A 17251-nucleotide genomic window follows, 5' to 3' on the forward strand; every position below is an offset into this window, starting at 1 on the left:
TATGCTAAATTAAGTTAGCTTGGCTTAATTTTTCCGAATGTCAGAGAAATGTCAAAAACCGGCTTTTCCGCTTATGTGGCAGGGAATGAGCTTCCAAACGTAAAAAATGAAACGCAACATTAGATTCTTTTGTTTTTGGAAATCACAGATGTTCAATAAATAACGATGGGCTGTGTTTTGTTGCTAAGAAACAAAGTAAAGTTGTGCAAGTAACCGTGAAAGACAAGCGGAACAGTGTAGTGGCGCGAACGGAGTTGCGGCAAATACAGGGAGATCACAAAATTAATGCAAAGTTTGGATATTGGAGCGACTGGTGGCATCCACTTTGTGATTTGTTTTTAGCTTAGTAGTTTCTGCCTCCAAATCCAAGGCCATGGTCTTGAGCTGGAATTTACCGTTCGATCTACATTCCTACTCTCATCTATAGTCATGAGCTTTGGGTCATGACCAAAAGAACAAGATCACAGATACAAGCGGCCGAAATGGGTTTTCTCCGCAAGGTGGCTGGGCTCTCCCTTAGAGATAGGGTGAGAAGCTCAGTCATCCGGAAAGGACTCGGAGTAGAGCCGCTGCTCCTTCACATCGAGAGGAGCCAGTTGAGGTGGCTCGGGCATCTTGTCAGGATGCCTCCTAGATGCCTCCCTGGTGAGGTGTTCTGGGCACGTCCCACTGGGAGGAGGCCCCGGGGAGGACCTAGGAGATGCTGGAGGAAATATGCCTCTCGACTGGGCTAGGAATGCCTTGGGATTCCCCCAGAGGAGCTGGAAGAAGTGGCTGGGGAGAGGGAAGTCTGGGCCTCCCTTCTGAAGCTACTGCCCCTGCGGCCCGACCCCGGATAAGCGGAAGATAATACAGGTAATCTATATATACAAGGGGGTACCCAAAAGTTTCCAGAATGACGCTGCTGCATGCGCAGTTTTCGTAGTACACGATTCTGCCGCTAGGTATTTGTTCAACCACGCCTTCTCAATCAGTGTGCCAAGCGGCGTTGATGTGGAAGGTTTCGTCTACCCACAGTGAATCTTCTTGTAAGAGCTGTTTTGTCCAGCCGTCGTTTTTCTTCATGGAGGAGTTCTATGAGCAGCGCATGGCTGAAGCTTTGCTTCCTGCTCGGGAAAAAAGCATCGGAAACCATTCAAATGTTGAATACCGCTTACAAGGATGATGCTATTTGTCAAGCTCAAGTTTTCTCGTGGTTCACCTGCTTTGAAAATGGTGAAATGTCAATTGATGATCAACCGCTTTTTTCCGGCTTCACAGCGTGGCTGTGAAGTTTTGCTTCCTGCTCCGGAAAAAAGCATTTACTAAAGAGTAAATGTGAGAAATCATAAATGAAGGATCTTATTAAAGTTAGATGAGATGTCTTAACACTGTGTCACAATGTAAGAGGTTGCGTGAGAGCAAGAGATGTGAGAATGGAAAAACCAGGGAGTGGGATTGTGAAATAAGCTAAAGCACCAGATGTTAAAAGAGGAAGTTAGCCAAAGTGGCTGACGAAATGGTGCAATGGGAGATTGTGCAAGCACAACCAAGATGCAGAATTAGATAGTTGTGTAAGTCACAGATGTGCACACGGCTGAAATACCGAGGGTATAAAAAGTAGAGGCAAGGAGAAGAACGGGGTTCTTTGTTCCAGCAGCGATCGAGGCAAGACCATAAGAAGATGCAGGATCAAGATTGGGGCTATACTTTGAAACCACGGGAAGGTGAAGACTTCGCGCTGCTCTAAAAACCCGGGGTTCTCTCAACCCAAGAAACATCTCAACGATGCTGCAGTAGACATGGGGGATAGACAAAGATCACCTATGGATAAAGAACTGAGCTCATGAAGAACATTCACCAGTTCTTCATGAACTGGTGAATGAAGAACCAGTTCATGATCACCTATGGATAAAGAACTGAGCTCATGAAGAACATTCACCAGTTCAACTTTGGATTTATTCTGAAAAAGGACTCTGCTACAGCAAGATGGGTCCCTGACCATGGAATTTAGAGTTTTCTGCTGCCAAGATCAACTCAGCATCTGGGAAAGAGTGGAACTGCATCCCAAAGCCTCTCTTAAGGTTCAGTGACACAGTATAGGGACTAGAAGGGAAGTGTGTTTTTTGAAATTCTTTTATATTTTGATCTTATGGTTTTTGATTGGAATAGCTGTATGTCATTTTCCCCTGCTAAAGCTTGCTAATAAAATATTAAAGTCTACTTCATGTTGTGGACAGTTAAATTAATTAAGTCATAGGAACAATTATTCTTCTGGTTAATATAAAATCAATGTTCATGATCCTAGTGAATTGGGGGGCTTCAGACGTTTCTTTAGTTATGATAAATAATGACCTTGGGACTCGTGCCGAGTCTCTGAAGTTATCTAGACTGCAACAAGTGCACGTTATTAATAGAGAAAGAGCTGCCGTTAACTGGGGTGGTTTCTGGAGTCAGGCTACTACGGGCTATTTGGATGTTTGATCCATTAACTGTAAAAGGTCATAATCTCAGGATCTGAAGGTGGTTAGAGTCTAGACGCATCTTTCTAGCTTCCAGCTTAAATAGAATGCCCTCTATACACTCATCTGTGGTAATACTCAGGAGGTAGAGGCTTCGCGGACTCGTTAGACGAAGAGCTGGCCAATAGTCGGTCAGGAGGAGTCTGAGAGGAGGTAGGTGTGTGGCTGACTATTGCGTAATAACATTGGTCATAAAGTTTTTTACCAGCCTATGGAATTAGTCTCATCAGTCACATCAGTCTCACTAGTTGTCAGTCAGAGAACAGGTACAGGAATCAGAGCAGAAGCAGAAGCCTGTAACCTTTTTGCCTGAACTGTAAAATAAAACCAAAGAACTATATTTTGACCTTTTTGATCCTTTGTGCTGCGTAAACCAGAATCCACTGTGCATCAAGTGACTATTTGACTTGGATTCGCTTTTGTTTTGGTCACCTTTGAGTTTTGAGTTTTTTGATTTTTGAATTTAAGTTGTTGGACAAATACATTGGGTCTTCATGAACGACATCAATCTCTGTCGAACTGATTCGGCTCCTACTTGAGGTACTGGTGATGGTGGTGCTCAGGAAGAGGAGTCCACGAAGAAGAAGGAAAGGTCCTTGAGAAAAGAGGGGATAGTGGGTCTGTGATCTGAGTCTCTTAGATGTTCGTTCCTAGCTGCACATACAGCCTCTGATCCATCAGGAAGTTGGTGATGGTGTCGGGAACATTGAGCTGAGAGAACTTGACTTGGAGTAGATCTGGCAAGATTGCACTGAACGTAGAACTGAAGTCTACAAACAGGATCCTGTTGTTAGCTCTTGGTGAGTCCAGATGTTGCAATTAGAAATGAAGAGCCAAATTGTTGGCATCATCTACAGACCTGCTAGCTTTGTAGGCAAACTGACGCAGATCCAGGAGGGGGTAGTCATTTTATTAAGATGGGAGGCTTTCAGGTCAGACCACCATCAAGATGGCCACATAGCAAGAGCGATCCTGGTTGAATGGTTGAACCCGAGTACTTAGCGAGTAAGTAAATCTACCAATGTAAAGCGTGAAAAGGGGGATAAGATCACCACTTCAAACAACAAACACCGACTAAAATCAAATGAGTGAGAAAGATGGGACACAGCAACAATAAACAGGTAATGGCTAGCTAACAAACAACTAGGCTCAGTGTATAAAATAACTGACTCAGAACTGATTCAGTAAGGACTAACAATTAGAGACAATAAAAATAGCTGCAACTGCTACAAAAGTAAAGGAAACTGGATTCAAATCACTTCACGAAAATCCAATAGAATGGAGTCATATTTTAAAACATAATGAAATCCTCTTGAGATTCTTAAAGCAGATGCAAAGACTTTTGTTCCACAGACACAAAAGTCTGTGGAACAAACAAAAGTTTGTTCCACAAACAAAAGTTATAACAGAAACACTCTTCTGTTATAGTGTTTCTCTATCACAGAAGAGAAACACTGTTAATGACAATGCAGAGCACCAGAGTGTGACAAAGAAGAAAGCCTGCCCCTCTTCTTATTGGCCCTTCAGCAAAGTCTCTGTTTGCTAGCCAAAAGTGAAATTTAACATTTTGATTGTGATCCTCTCCATTTTCAAGCCTTTATGTGCACATTTGAACCGATTGTCAAAGCAAAGACTGGTAATTCTGATGATTGCATCCACACAGTACTCCAGTGGGCAGCCCAATGAACTTGTCAAAAGTTCTCAACATATGGTGCTGAATATGTAAAAGCAAAGACTGTGCTGTATGAGCACTTTGGAAATGGACATGTTATTGCATCTGCTTATCTGAATACAGTTCACTCATGAAAAGCTCTTCAGGCATACTGTTTGTTCTTACGTAGATGTTGCAATGTGATGGAGGAAATTCATGATATTTCTGAATTAAACACACTTGCTTGCTCTGATTAGAAGATTGCCATATTAAATGCTAAGGTAAATGCCAAATAATAGCATGTGACATCTAGGAGAAGCAGCATCACAGAGCTACATGTATTGGCATTGTTTTCTTCATTGAGCCTCAAGTTAAAATTACTACAGATCTTGTCTTTGGAAGCCTATCTGATGCTCCATCAACAAATTTATCAGCCAAGAGCAGCAATGGAGCCTCAAGACCATCAGTTTGCTGTGAAGATTTGTTTTGCAAAGGTGGACACACACTGGAGTTATGCTCTCTGCTTGAAAAAAGACTTCATAATAAGAAAATTTCATTTCTAAGGAAGGATGGTGTCTGATTTGGTTGCCTGCATACAGGACACATTAGCAAGGAATGTAGAAAATGCATGTAAAATCTTCAGACATGCAAGTATACTCGATATCCACCAGTTCAATTTTGATGCTGAGGCAGGGAATATTCCTGTCACAGTTCAGACTAGTGGTCTTAACTGTGACCTGTGACCTTGAATGGTTCAGATGAGTAAAAAAGACGGAGGATCAGATAGCAGGTAAAGCAGCACACAGCTACAAACACTCATCCGGATTATTAGCATGACGGTCAGAAAGCTAAACAAATAACCCGCAAAATTATTTAAATCTTCGAGCTGCGATATAAGACGCTGGTTCTGTTCTCGCTGTTGAACCGCTGCTACGCGCTACAGGTAGTAATATTTCACAGATGGAGCGCCGCTTCTGCTCCACCTGGCAGTGACTCTCACACCGAACCTCTGTGTAAAGCTGCAGCATCTAACTTAAAAAAATACATTTTACATACGTATTAAAACTTTCGCTGTCCTAACATGAGACAGATAATCTCTAAAAAATAATCGATCTCCTCCCTGTTCTGCATAATTACTCCGCTCAGTCAGAAACAGCCACTCAGAACTAGCAGTAATCAGCTAGCCACCATGCTATCAGGAAGTTTTTATTCTGTAACTCAGGATTGTTTATTGTAATGGAACCTGTATTTGCCTTTGAATGCTAAGTTTTATACTTGAATTTTTTTGGCAATGTTGAGAGGTTTTATTTTGGCTCTTTGCATTATTTAGCCTCTTCAGATCCTTCAAATGTTATCAGTCTGTTAAAGATAGTATTACCGATAGCAGTACAATTTGCAGAATGCCTGTTTTGTTTAGTTTTCTTCTTGGAAAAAGTTATTAAAAACAAGTTTTTGTCTAAATTAAGGTGAATTCATGGTTCCTTTTTCCACATAATGTAACCGGTAGTGTTTATGATAAAAAAATAAATAATTATGTGATCGGTATCGGTGATCGGTATTGGTGATCGGCCCTCATGGGTGATCGGTATCGGTATCTGCAGGAAAAAACCTGATCGGCACATCTCTAGTCACAACATCTATCAACAGTCACCAGCAACAGAATTTATGCTGTAACACTGGATAAGCTACAGAAAAGACAATTCAACATGGACTTCCCTGAGAACAGCATGAACAGCTGTTCTTGCCTGAGGGCTTCTGAGGGCTGTCAAAAGAAGATTCCAAGTTTCTGGAGTTGGGCAGTAATCTGGAATGATGGACACTACAGCATTGCCTTGCCTTTGAAAGAATTCTGTTCACAGACAGAATTCCTGATAACTGTGTGATTGCTGAACAACATGCCTTCAGCCTGAAGAAAAGATTAATCAGAGATAAATACTTCCACAAAGACAGCACTGCCTTCATGAAAGACCTTGTCTCCACAGGTGTGATGGCAGAACTTTTTCTACATGACACTACATGGCTATCTGGTCCTGCATTCCTTACATAGTCTCTGTCTCTGTCTCATGGAGGAACTTCCACATGAAGATCCTGAAGTCAAAGTCCTTTTGATGTTTCACCTGCACAAGATGATGATTCTTTGGCTCTTTTGACCCACTGTGCTTCATCCCGGACTTGTCAGGGTGATGGGTTGAATTTCGAGGCTCAAAACATTGCTCTTGCATTGCAAAGGAGAAGAGACAGGCTTCTATCCTCCATCTGATTCAACTCAGTCTGAAGGCGCTCATCAGTTTGAGGTTGAGCTCCATACTGGAGATATTGAGGATGCTGAAATTCAAATAATCAAGTTCTGTCAGAGGAAATGATATGCTGAAGAAATCTCCTGTCTCCAAAAGGGAGAGAATGTGAAACGAAGCAGCCACATATACAAGTTTGAATCCTGTTCTGAACGATGATGTTGGAAGGCGCCTCAGCAGCCTGTCATGTCTGAAGATTCCAAACTTCCTGTCATTATTGCTAAAAAAATCTTCACATTGCAGATCTTACTCTATAATAAGAATAAGATCACCACCTGCCATTATGACATGACTCCTTTTTGGTGTCATAAAGGGATGGGTCATAGTGGTAGGAATCACATACTCTCAAAGCTGCATCAGACATATTGGATTCCTAGTGCTGGTGCATTGATTAGCACCTTATGGTTCTTGGATCATTGGCAGAAACTGGGCCAGACAAAAAAAGGGCTTGTATATCAGCTCTGAATTAAGACCCCAACCAGCCATTTATGCAGACCCCTCACAAAGACTTCTTCAGGAGACTTCCGACCACTGAAGACAACACGCATGACATAGCTTGACTCCATGACATGACTTTACCACAACTACATGTACAGTGAATCCAGCAAGCGCTCAAGTATTATGTAAATCATTCTACTCACATACAATGTCATGTTCTACAATGTCTGTTCCAGCAGGATTTTCCTGGAACATATTTAATTTGCACAAATTTCTGACCTGAGCTGGTTTTTCTTCAGAAACGTGGTCCAGATCCAGAAACAGCTTTTTGGCAGGTGTTGATTATCCTGTTCCTCCTCCTCTGAAACCTCCTGAATCATCTGCCTTCTGGTCTGTCCACCCATTCTTTAAGCAGGTTCACATGGAGTACTCTCCTAAAGTGAGGCTGATCTGGAATGGTAATCTTTTAGATTGTTTGTCCAGTTTGCTTTGGATTTCACATGACCCTTGCCATTTTGTTAACAGCATACTGTCTGCACTTGGACAGTAAGCAGTCCTATCCAACACTTTCTGGCAAGGACTGAACGATCTCTGGCAGGCTAATTGGTCATATCAGGCTTTTTGATGAAGCTTACAAGCTCCCTTATAAGCTTGGGCCAATGCTGTCATTTTTTCCAGTCATTTCTGTATCTGGTCAACATAAAAGACAACATTTACAGCTTGTAATCTCCTCTTAGTCTCCTGGTCCGGATAATAGGTCAAGGCATAGAGTGGTTGCAAAAACCCCTCTCTCTCTCTCTAGTCTGAGATCTGGTTTATGCAATGTTGCATATGTTGCTGGAGTTCAACAAGTCACACAACACAGGCAGATCTTGACCCAGCACTGTTGGAAATGGTAGATTCTCAGCAACACAAATATTGAAGAGGTAAAGATGTCCGTGTACTTTTAATGTCAAGGTCTGCTGTTAAATATGGTAGCTCATGTCCATGAATGGCAAAAACAGGGATTCTTTTCATATTAACCTTTGCTGGAACAAAAATTCTCTGCACAATAGTTTGAATCAATGAGGGCCTTTTATTGTTTATTATGGAACAGTACCTTATGGAAGCCAGAGGTGCCCCGGCTGAAATAAAGTTGATAAATAATAAAAGACCCTCAATTTCAGTTGAGGTTGTCTTTGACTCAAACTCCCTTTTAGATTCCACACTTTGTCTGGGTTATTTTTGTAGAATTATTTGGGCACATTGGTTTTGTGTGACCTTCCATCCCAGACAAATAACAAATCACAGTCTTGGCTGGGGATCTTGATGGCACATTTAGTGACTAGCTCTTTGGAGGTTTACTCACCCTGCCTTTTGGTAGTGGGAAACAGGTTTTTGAAACATCCCTCATATTCCATGCTGTGTGACTCCATGTGTGGTGTTGTTCTTCTTCTCTTCTATTATGGTGGATCGCAAGCAACTTTAAGGTGCATACCGCCACCTACTGTACACGAGTGTGTAGCAACATTTCTTTACATCTATTAAATTCTATTTATTAATCTTGTTTTTTGAAGAAAAATAAATAATGCTATATACATTTAATCTATAAATATCCATTATGTTTCCTTCATTTTCTAACATTCCTTTCAGACTCCATTCTTGACCTGTCCTTCCAACCATTCTTTTCAAATTCTCCCTTTCAGATTCATATGTTCTAAAGTTCATTAATACATGTTCTACATTTTCTTTCTCTCCACATCCTTCACATTTATCATTATTTTTCCTCCCTATTAAATATAAAATATAATTCAAATAGGTATGACCTACTCTTAATCTGATCATTATTATTTCTTCCCTTCTGTTTCTCTCATTAATATCCTCCTGACTACCAGGAAAAAAGATATTGTCCAATCAACATTTTTTTTTAATCCCACAGTCTTTGTAAGGTAATAAAATGTTTTATGCACTTACTTTGTCTCTTCCCATAAAACGTGTTATTACTGATGAATGCCATTTTTATGAATTAGAAAAAAGTACCTACAAAAGTCCCACCCCTTCACATGTGGTATATGTGGACCAATATTGAGCCACAACAGGTCTAGCAACTACGGTAAGCAGCCGCCGACTTCATTTTCGCCCGTAGAAGAAGAAGTGCGTGGTGCATGCTGGGATAGTTGTCAGAACGCTGGTTTGTTAATAAAGTTTGACTTACCTATCTACCTACAGACCGTCAATGATCAGGTCGTTTGCAGGTCATTTAGCACCACTTTCTCCACGAACATGCTGTGCGCAAACAGAGAAGGGTGACCAGGCGGGGGCGGGGGAAGAGAGACAGAGACTGCGGCGGCAGCGTGTCGGTTGGTCTGTGTCACCCAGAAAGCAGTTGGGCACAATATCGCAACACCAACACTGTGAGTGAAACAATGACTGGGGCAGCCTACTATGTAAAGTACTGAGGGGCCACTTCTTTATTATTACCCATTGTAGAGAACGGAACAAATCGCGTTCCGTATAGGTACAATACGGGACGGGTGGCAACCCTAACTGTAGCATCTATTCTATGCACCTTATAGTGCGGTGTGCCTTATATATGAAAAAAGTTTTAAAATAGGCCATTCATTGAAAGTGTGCCTTATAATCCCGGGCGCCTTATAGTGCGGAAAATACGGTATCTGCCTTTTCATTTCCTTTTACCCCTTCATGAGCTGGTACCCAGCAGAACCAAACATCAATGTCACCTCTATATAATCTAAATAAACAATGCTGAATTTCTAATACTAAATCTTTCCTATTATTTTCTTCTCCCTTAATACTTTCTAAGACTGCTTTAGAATCTGTGCATATCACCACCCTGTCTGGTCGAACCTCCTCTACCCACTGTAAGCTTAATATAACTGCCAACATTTCTGCTGTGAAAACAGATAGGTGATCTGATAATCTTTTAGATATGGGAATTTAAAACTCTGGTATATATATATTCCTATTCCCACACATCCTTTGAGATTTTTAGAACCATCTGAATAAATTTTGAGGTAATTATATTATAGCTGCTGCTCCATATATAAAACTGCCATAATCAATTATTGAACTCATAAGAGCCCTATATATGTTTAATAATGACCGTCTATCTGCACCCCAGTTATTTCCGATTTAAATCTACTGATTTAAAACTTTCTGACATTTAGTTTCTAAGTTATCTATATGTGTTTTCCATGAATAAGAACTATAATAATCTAACCATAATCCTAGATATTTAAATTCTTTAAATAGGGCTGTCCATATAGTATTATTGTTCCTGTATCAATGTTTCTCTTATTTGTAACAACCATAAAACAAGACTTGCTTGCTGATCATTTAAAACCCAATTCATAAGACCATTTTCTACTTTATTAATTACCTTCTTAATATTTCCTACTACATTTTTTTATATTCTTTCCCCTCATCCATATGGCCCCATCATCTGCATACAGTGCAGAATTTATACATTTATCGGTATCCGAAAAAATATCAATCATTATATTAAATCAGATTGGACTGATTACACTACCTTGAGGTATCCCATTTTCAACATTAAATTCTTTTGAATAATCATTCCCGATCTTAACTCTTATTTTTCTATCCAGCAAAAAATTTGCTATCCAGTTATACATCTTTCCACTAATTTCCATCTGATAAATTTTTAGAAGTAGTCCTTCTCTCCACAGTGAATCATATGCTTTTTCTATATCAAAAAATACTATAATCATTGCCTCCTTCATTTTTAAAGGTTTCTCTGTCATTACTTACTCTAAAGCCACACTGGTATCCATTCATTAGTTTCTTATGCTCAAGAACAAAACCTAATCTACTGACTATTATTTTCTCCATCCATTTACTTAAATGAGAAGTTAAAGCTATTGGTCTATAATTATTTGGACTGATAGGAAAAAACAAGATGGCGCCGGTGTGTGTGGCTGCTCTTCTGTCATTCTCATGTTTGCTTATGTTTATACTGTTTCTGACCTGTGTCATCTATGGAACTGAGTCTCTGCTGGTGTATGATTGCAACACACTACTAGACCTCCAACCTTTGGCCCAGGATATGGAGTTATTTGATGTTGCTGGCCAACAATCTTTGCCCCCGCTTCTGTCGGAGATTCCGAGTCACCTGCTCCGGGTTCCTGCGCTGCTTTCACGGCGGAGACGTCGTCGTCGTCGTCGCGGTAGACAAAGCGGCTGGCTGGTGAAGCTGAAGTTTTATCTGACGCACTGTTCTCCTTTTACCCGATCATCGCATGGATCATTTATAGGCTCTTGGGTGCCTCAGCGTTTATTGGATCCCATTGATGTCTGCTTGGTGCACGTGGTCGTAGGCCTGTCGCGATAAACGATAAATCAATTAATCGCACGATAAATTAAACCTATCGACCTCATTTTAATTATCAGCTTTATCGTCTCCTCCTGCCTTTTTTTTCTTTCTATTGATGACACTGAATGAAAAAAAGGCTCTAAAAAGCTCTCCACTGACCCTCCCTTCCTCAGTGTAATGTCCAGCGCACACTACACGAGTTGTCGGCCGATTGTCGGCCTGTTTTCAAAACCTGACAGACCACACATGAGCCGACAGAAATCCTAGGTATAACGGTTCGATCGGGTTCGTCGTGCCGTGTGGTGTCCAGCCACATGGGCACAAAATAATGGCTACAAATCCAGTTAACTAAGCTTTAAAATCAGGCATTAATCACAGGAATTAATCAATGCTTTACTAGAATCTACCTGTGATGCATGTGGCTAGAGTCTGCATAAAGTCCTGACTGAATGAAAATCATTATAACCTATTTATGTCACGTTAACGAAGAACAGCTGAAAAGTTACCGGGTTAATCAACTGCGGTAGCAATTTGACTCCAATTCCTCCTCTTGTCATTTCTATATTCTTTGCACAAAATGTTGATTAAACATTAATGCTGTTTCCACACATAATCTCCAATGTCCACTGGACTTCGGGTTCGCGCTGTGTCAGCCTTTAGGGATTCCCCTCCGTAATTTCCCCTCAGAAAGCACGGAGGAGAATCCGTGCTTTCTGATTGACTACCTGTCACATTCAGTGTCAAAGCTCCCAGTCGGGGAAAACCCCTGATTTAGATCGGAGCGGCCACGACGACCTACTGTAACACACCACACACTGCAGGATGATGGGTTACGAAATCACCAGCGACAATCTTGGAACGCCCAACGTTGTCATAAGGAGAAAATAGGGGCAAAAAATCGTGTAGTGTGAACTATTGCATCAGGTAGTCGGATGTGCCCATCTTCTCTATTTAAAAATAGTGATTACTGAAGGGCAATACAGACTTTATAATCTGCACTCTTTTGGTTGAATGCAGCATTTATTTCTACTTTGGCTTTATATTGTTTTGTTTTTATTCAAGTACGTTTTTTGTTAATGGAGACTGAGAATCAATTTTATTTTTGTTTTTGGTTGTTTATCAGTTCCAGTGTTATGTGTTCCTTTGAAAATAAAGTGCATCTATCTATGGCAGGAAATTGCATGCATTATTACATCATTTCCATTAAATCAGTATCAAAAGGTCTTGAAACAATATTATCGTTTATCACAATAATTTTTTGGACAATTAACCACTAAGCAAAATTTGTTATTGTGACAGGCCTACGTAGTCGGCGTTGAAGCCCCTCTACACCGCCGCCCTTGCCCTTCCCGGCTCAACATGCGCCGACAGTGTCTCCAAAACCTGAGACCACTGTACCGGGTTTCCCAACCTGTTGAAGCCCATGATCCAGTTCCTGTCAGGATTGGCCTGATAAACGCCAGGTCGCTTGCGAATAAAACTTTTATTCTTCGGGACTTTTTCAGTTACCAAAACCTGGATTTTCTGTGTGTGACTGAGACGTCCCAAGAGCCAGCTTCTGCAGCTGAGGATCAGACCGCCAGGGTCCCCTCGCTCGGCTGCCGCCCATAGCACAATGCACCCGACCCCTTTGGCCCCTCGGACAGTCGTCCTGGGGTCGTCCTGCCTCAAGTATCTGGGGATCTTGTTCACGAATGAGGCAAGAAGGGAGCGGGAGATCGACAGGCGGATTGGGGCAGCGTCTACTGTGAAGCGGGCACTGTACCGGTCCGTCGTGGTGAAGAGAGAGCTGAGCCAAAAAGCGAAGCTCTCGATTTACCAGTCGATCTACGTTCCCACCCTCATCTATGGTCATGAGCTTTGGGTCATGACCGAAAGAACGAGATCACGGGTACAAGCGGCCGAAATGGGCTTCCTCCGCAGGGTGGCTGGGCTCTCCCTTAGAGATAGGGTGAGGACGTGGAGGAGCAGCGGCTCTACTCTGAGTCCCTCCCGGATGACAGAGCTTCTCACCCTATCTCTAAGGGAGAGCCCAGCCACCCTGCGGAGGAAACCCATTTCGGCCGCTTGTATCCGTGATTTCGTTCTTACGGTCATGACCCAAAAAACTCATGACCATAGATGAGAGTGGGAACGTAGATCGAACGGTAAATCGAGAGCTTCGCTTTTTGACTCAGCTCTCTCTTCACCACAACGGACCGGTACAGCGCCTGCTTCACGGCAGACGTTACCCCAATCCTGTCAATCTCCCGCTTCCTTCTTCCCTCATTCGTGAACAAGATCCCCAGATACTTAAACTCTTCCACTTGATGCAGGACGACCCCCCTGACCAGGAGAAGGCACTCTACCCTTTTCTGGCTCAAGACCATGGCCTCGGATTTGGAGACACTGAGCCTCATCCCGGTCGCTTCACACTCGGCCACGAACTGCTCCAGGGAGAGCTGCAGATCACGGTCTGATGAAGCCACATCATCCGCAAAAAGCAGAGATGTGATCCTAAGGCCACCAAAACGGATCCCCTCAACACCTCGGCTGCGCCAAGAAATTCTGTCCATGAAAGTAATGAACAGAATCGGTGACAAAGGGCAGTCTTGGCGGAGTCCAACTCTCACCTGAAACGAGCCCGACTTACTGCCGCCAATGCGGACCAGACTCTGACACCGGTCATACAGGAACCTGACAGCCCATATCAAAGGGCCCGGTACCTGGGACCCTTGGAGGTATATTTTAAACCTGTTATTACAGATCTTGGTTTTAAGGTGGACAGTGATTTTAAATTGGACAGCCAAATCAGAGCCGTGGTTAAGTCCAGTTTTTATCATTTAAGGCGATTGGCGTCAGTGAAATCTTTTCTTTCCAGGTAGCATTTTGAAACGGTGATCCACGCTTTTATTTTGACTCGACTAGATTACTGCAACTCACTTTATCTGGGAGTCAGTCAGTCGCTGCTCTCACATCTGCAGCTAGTTCAGAATGCTGCTGCACGACTTTTGACAGGAACTCGAAAGAGGGAACATATGACCACTGGCCTGTATATTTTAGGATTCATTTGAAAATTCATATGTTTGTTTTTAAATCACTGCATAATCTTGCCCCAGCTTACCTCTCTGAGCTTCTTCATCCCTACATACCCTATTGGTCTCTCAGGTCCGCAGATCAACTGCTCTTGGAGGTTCCGAGATCCAGAAGGAAGCTCAGAGGGGACAGGGCTTTCTCTGTCATGGGTCCTAAGTTATGGAATGACATGCCATTGCAGGTTAGAGAGGCCCCTTCACTGTCCACTTTTAAAGCTCATCTTAAAACCCATCTATTTTATTTGGCTTTCAACTCCAGCAGGATCTAGTTTTAAATTGTATGTTTGTTGGTTTTTAAACTGTAAGAGTTTTTATTTTTAATTTTTTAATTTTTTTGTTATGTTGTGTTTTAATGTACACTTTGTATCAGCTATGGTTGTTTTAACGTGCTTTATAAATAAAGTTGGTATGGTATGGTATGGATATTTTCCTGGTTTATTAAACTGAAGTATTGTTGCCTTTTTCCAGCTATTTGTTATTAAACCTTCTTTCCATATTTTATTAAATAATTTTAATATTAATTTCAATGTTACTTCTGGAATCTGTCGAAACATAGCATAACATAATTGATCCTCCCCTGGAGCTGAGTATCCTGTCCCTTTCAATACTGTTTTCATTTCTTTCATGGTTATATTCATGTCTAATATTGACATGCATTTTTGACATTTTTCCAATAAATTCTTATGATTTCTAAGTTTTTGTATTTCCTGTTGTCTATGAATGTCTGTAAGATGTTCACCAATATGAACTGCAGCAAATGGTCTCCCCTAATAAATCTGCCTTATCTTTATTTAAAACTAATATTTCCTGCCCTCTGACTAAGGCTGGCATTTTAACATTATTCCTTTTCCCAGTGATTTTCCTAAACATTGACCAAATGTTCTGCAATTTTATTTCTGAACCTATTGAGGAACAATACTCTCTCCATGTTTTCTTTTTTGCTTCTTTACTAATTTTGCAAGTCATTGCTCTTTTCTTTTTATATTCAATAAGGTTTTCGCTTGTTAAATTTTTCTGTAGTATTTTAATTGCCTTGTTGAATTCTTTAATTGCTCTACTACATTCATCATTCCACCAAGAAAAAAGGAACTACTTTTTTCTTACATTTAACTTTTGTTTTTGGAATACTAGAATTTACAGCATTTAAAATGTGTTCTGTTATCTGTTTTGTACATTCTTCAATGTTGCCTTTTAATGTAACCATATGACTGGTTTCCTCACAATTTATTTTACATTTTTTCCAATTAGCTTTATTGAAACACCATCTGGTTAATATGAAATCTTGCTGCCTATTTATACTGTCATTAATTATTGTACTCACTGGAAAGTGATCACTCCCTAATGTAGACTCACTGTTAATATGCCATTCACATGAACTAACAAGACAATCAGTTATTTATGTAACATCTATATATGAAACTGTACTTTTATGTATATTTACTCTTGTACCTTTTCCATTATTAAGACAAACTAATAACCTTTATCCATTATTTCTTCAACTATGATACCATTATGATCTGTCTTCTTGCTACCCCATAGACTGTGTGCATTAAAGTCACCACACCATAATTCTGTTCTATGTAATGTTCCTGCTATTTCCTTAAACATTTCACTATTAATATTTCCTTATTTTCTTTATTAAATATTTATTAAATATATTAAATATTTCTATATTAACACATTCTAATTCCTTATTCGTTGTGTTTTTCTTATTCCATCCTTAATTAAAGTGGCACATCCACCTCCACAACCATAACTTATATCCTGTCTTTCTTATTCAGGAATTTTAAAATCTAGGTTAGGTTTCAACCATGTTTCTTGAACACATATTATATCTGGGATTGTTTCTAAATCATAAATAAACGTTTAAATTCTTGTCCATTGGCTATTAATCTTCTAGCATTCCATTGAATGCTAGGACCATTATAAAAGCTTGAATCCTAATCCTGAGTATTTTCTGTTGTTTCAGTGGCACTCAAAATGGTATGGATCTGATCTGCTTGGATTTCTTTAATATCTAAAAATCTTCCTGCTGCTGTTACAATTGCTTTTATTTTATCACTTTTCTTCTTCATTTGTACTGTAACATTGATAATATGGTACATAAATGCTACAAAGTTTTCTTTTTTCACCACTATTGAATTTTCATCCACTCTACATTTATACGAACATGCTTTTTGTATATTTGTTGTTGGTACCAACATTTGTCTCTGATCATTCTGCTCTTGATTTGCATTCCAAGTTGTGTTTCTTTGACCTGTTTCTCCCAACCTCATTTCTCTTGAATTATCTTTCCTTACTCTTTTTAAAGCTTCAGCATATGAAATTCTGTTATTTTGATTCTTGGAGCTTCTCTGGCTTCCCTTTGTATTTTACAGCCATTTAACTGCTGTTTTAACTGCAGTTACAACATTTGATTTTAGCATCTTTATCGCACTTTCCATATTCATATGGACCTCCACATCTTGCACATCTAAGTTTTCCTTTACAATCCTTTGCAATGTGTCCCATTCTTTGGTAAGTAAAACATCTGAGGGGCTTGGGTATGTACTCTCTAACTCTGTAGTTCATGTATCCTAGCTGGATATTTTCTGGCAATAACGTTTTCAAATTGTAGAATTACTGCCATTGTGTCTTTAAGTTCCCCATCTCTTTTACTTTTAATCCTGGTGGCGTCTTCCCTCCTTTGATTTCTTTTTTCAAATTCTCCATTGTCATTTCCATTGGAACTCCTAATATTACTCCTCTCAGCCTTGCTAAAGACCCTGGAATATATGTTTTAATTCTTTCCCCCATCAAGTTTTTCATTCCGATTATCTTTTGTTGTTGTGGTTCACTGATAGCATATATTAGCACTCTTCTGTTATTCATGATTCTAGCCGTTTTAATTTTCCCTATTTCTTCCTCTATTGCTCTGGTCAACTTTATCGGGTGGATAAATTCTCCTTCTTGCTTGAATTCTA

At 40.4% G+C, this 17251-nt stretch overlaps 1 protein-coding gene across 12 annotated transcripts in view; it reads left to right on the forward strand.

The window, feature by feature from the left end:
* large1 (LARGE xylosyl- and glucuronyltransferase 1) overlaps positions 1-17251 on the forward strand; it is a 150150-nt gene that overhangs the window by 105612 nt on the left and 27287 nt on the right. For 3 of the 12 annotated variants that reach the window (XM_081603760.1, XM_081603758.1, XM_081603757.1), the window contains one exon: positions 12514-12901. The exons of 3 other annotated variants lie outside the window; for them this stretch is intronic. In XM_081603760.1, the coding sequence (XP_081459886.1) occupies positions 12514-12825 (312 nt within the window). In that variant the 3' untranslated portion in view covers positions 12826-12901. Of the gene's footprint in view, positions 1-1639; positions 5614-12513; positions 12911-13529; positions 15318-17251 lie in introns of those variants that run through there. 6 more of the 12 variants (XM_081603755.1, XM_081603756.1, XM_081603763.1 and 3 more) reach the window with 5 other exon arrangements.

Source organism: Poecilia reticulata, chromosome 23 (genome assembly GCF_904066995.2).
Source record: "Poecilia reticulata chromosome 23, P_reticulata-male-v2, whole genome shotgun sequence".
Classification (NCBI taxonomy): domain Eukaryota; kingdom Metazoa; phylum Chordata; class Actinopteri; order Cyprinodontiformes; family Poeciliidae; genus Poecilia; species Poecilia reticulata.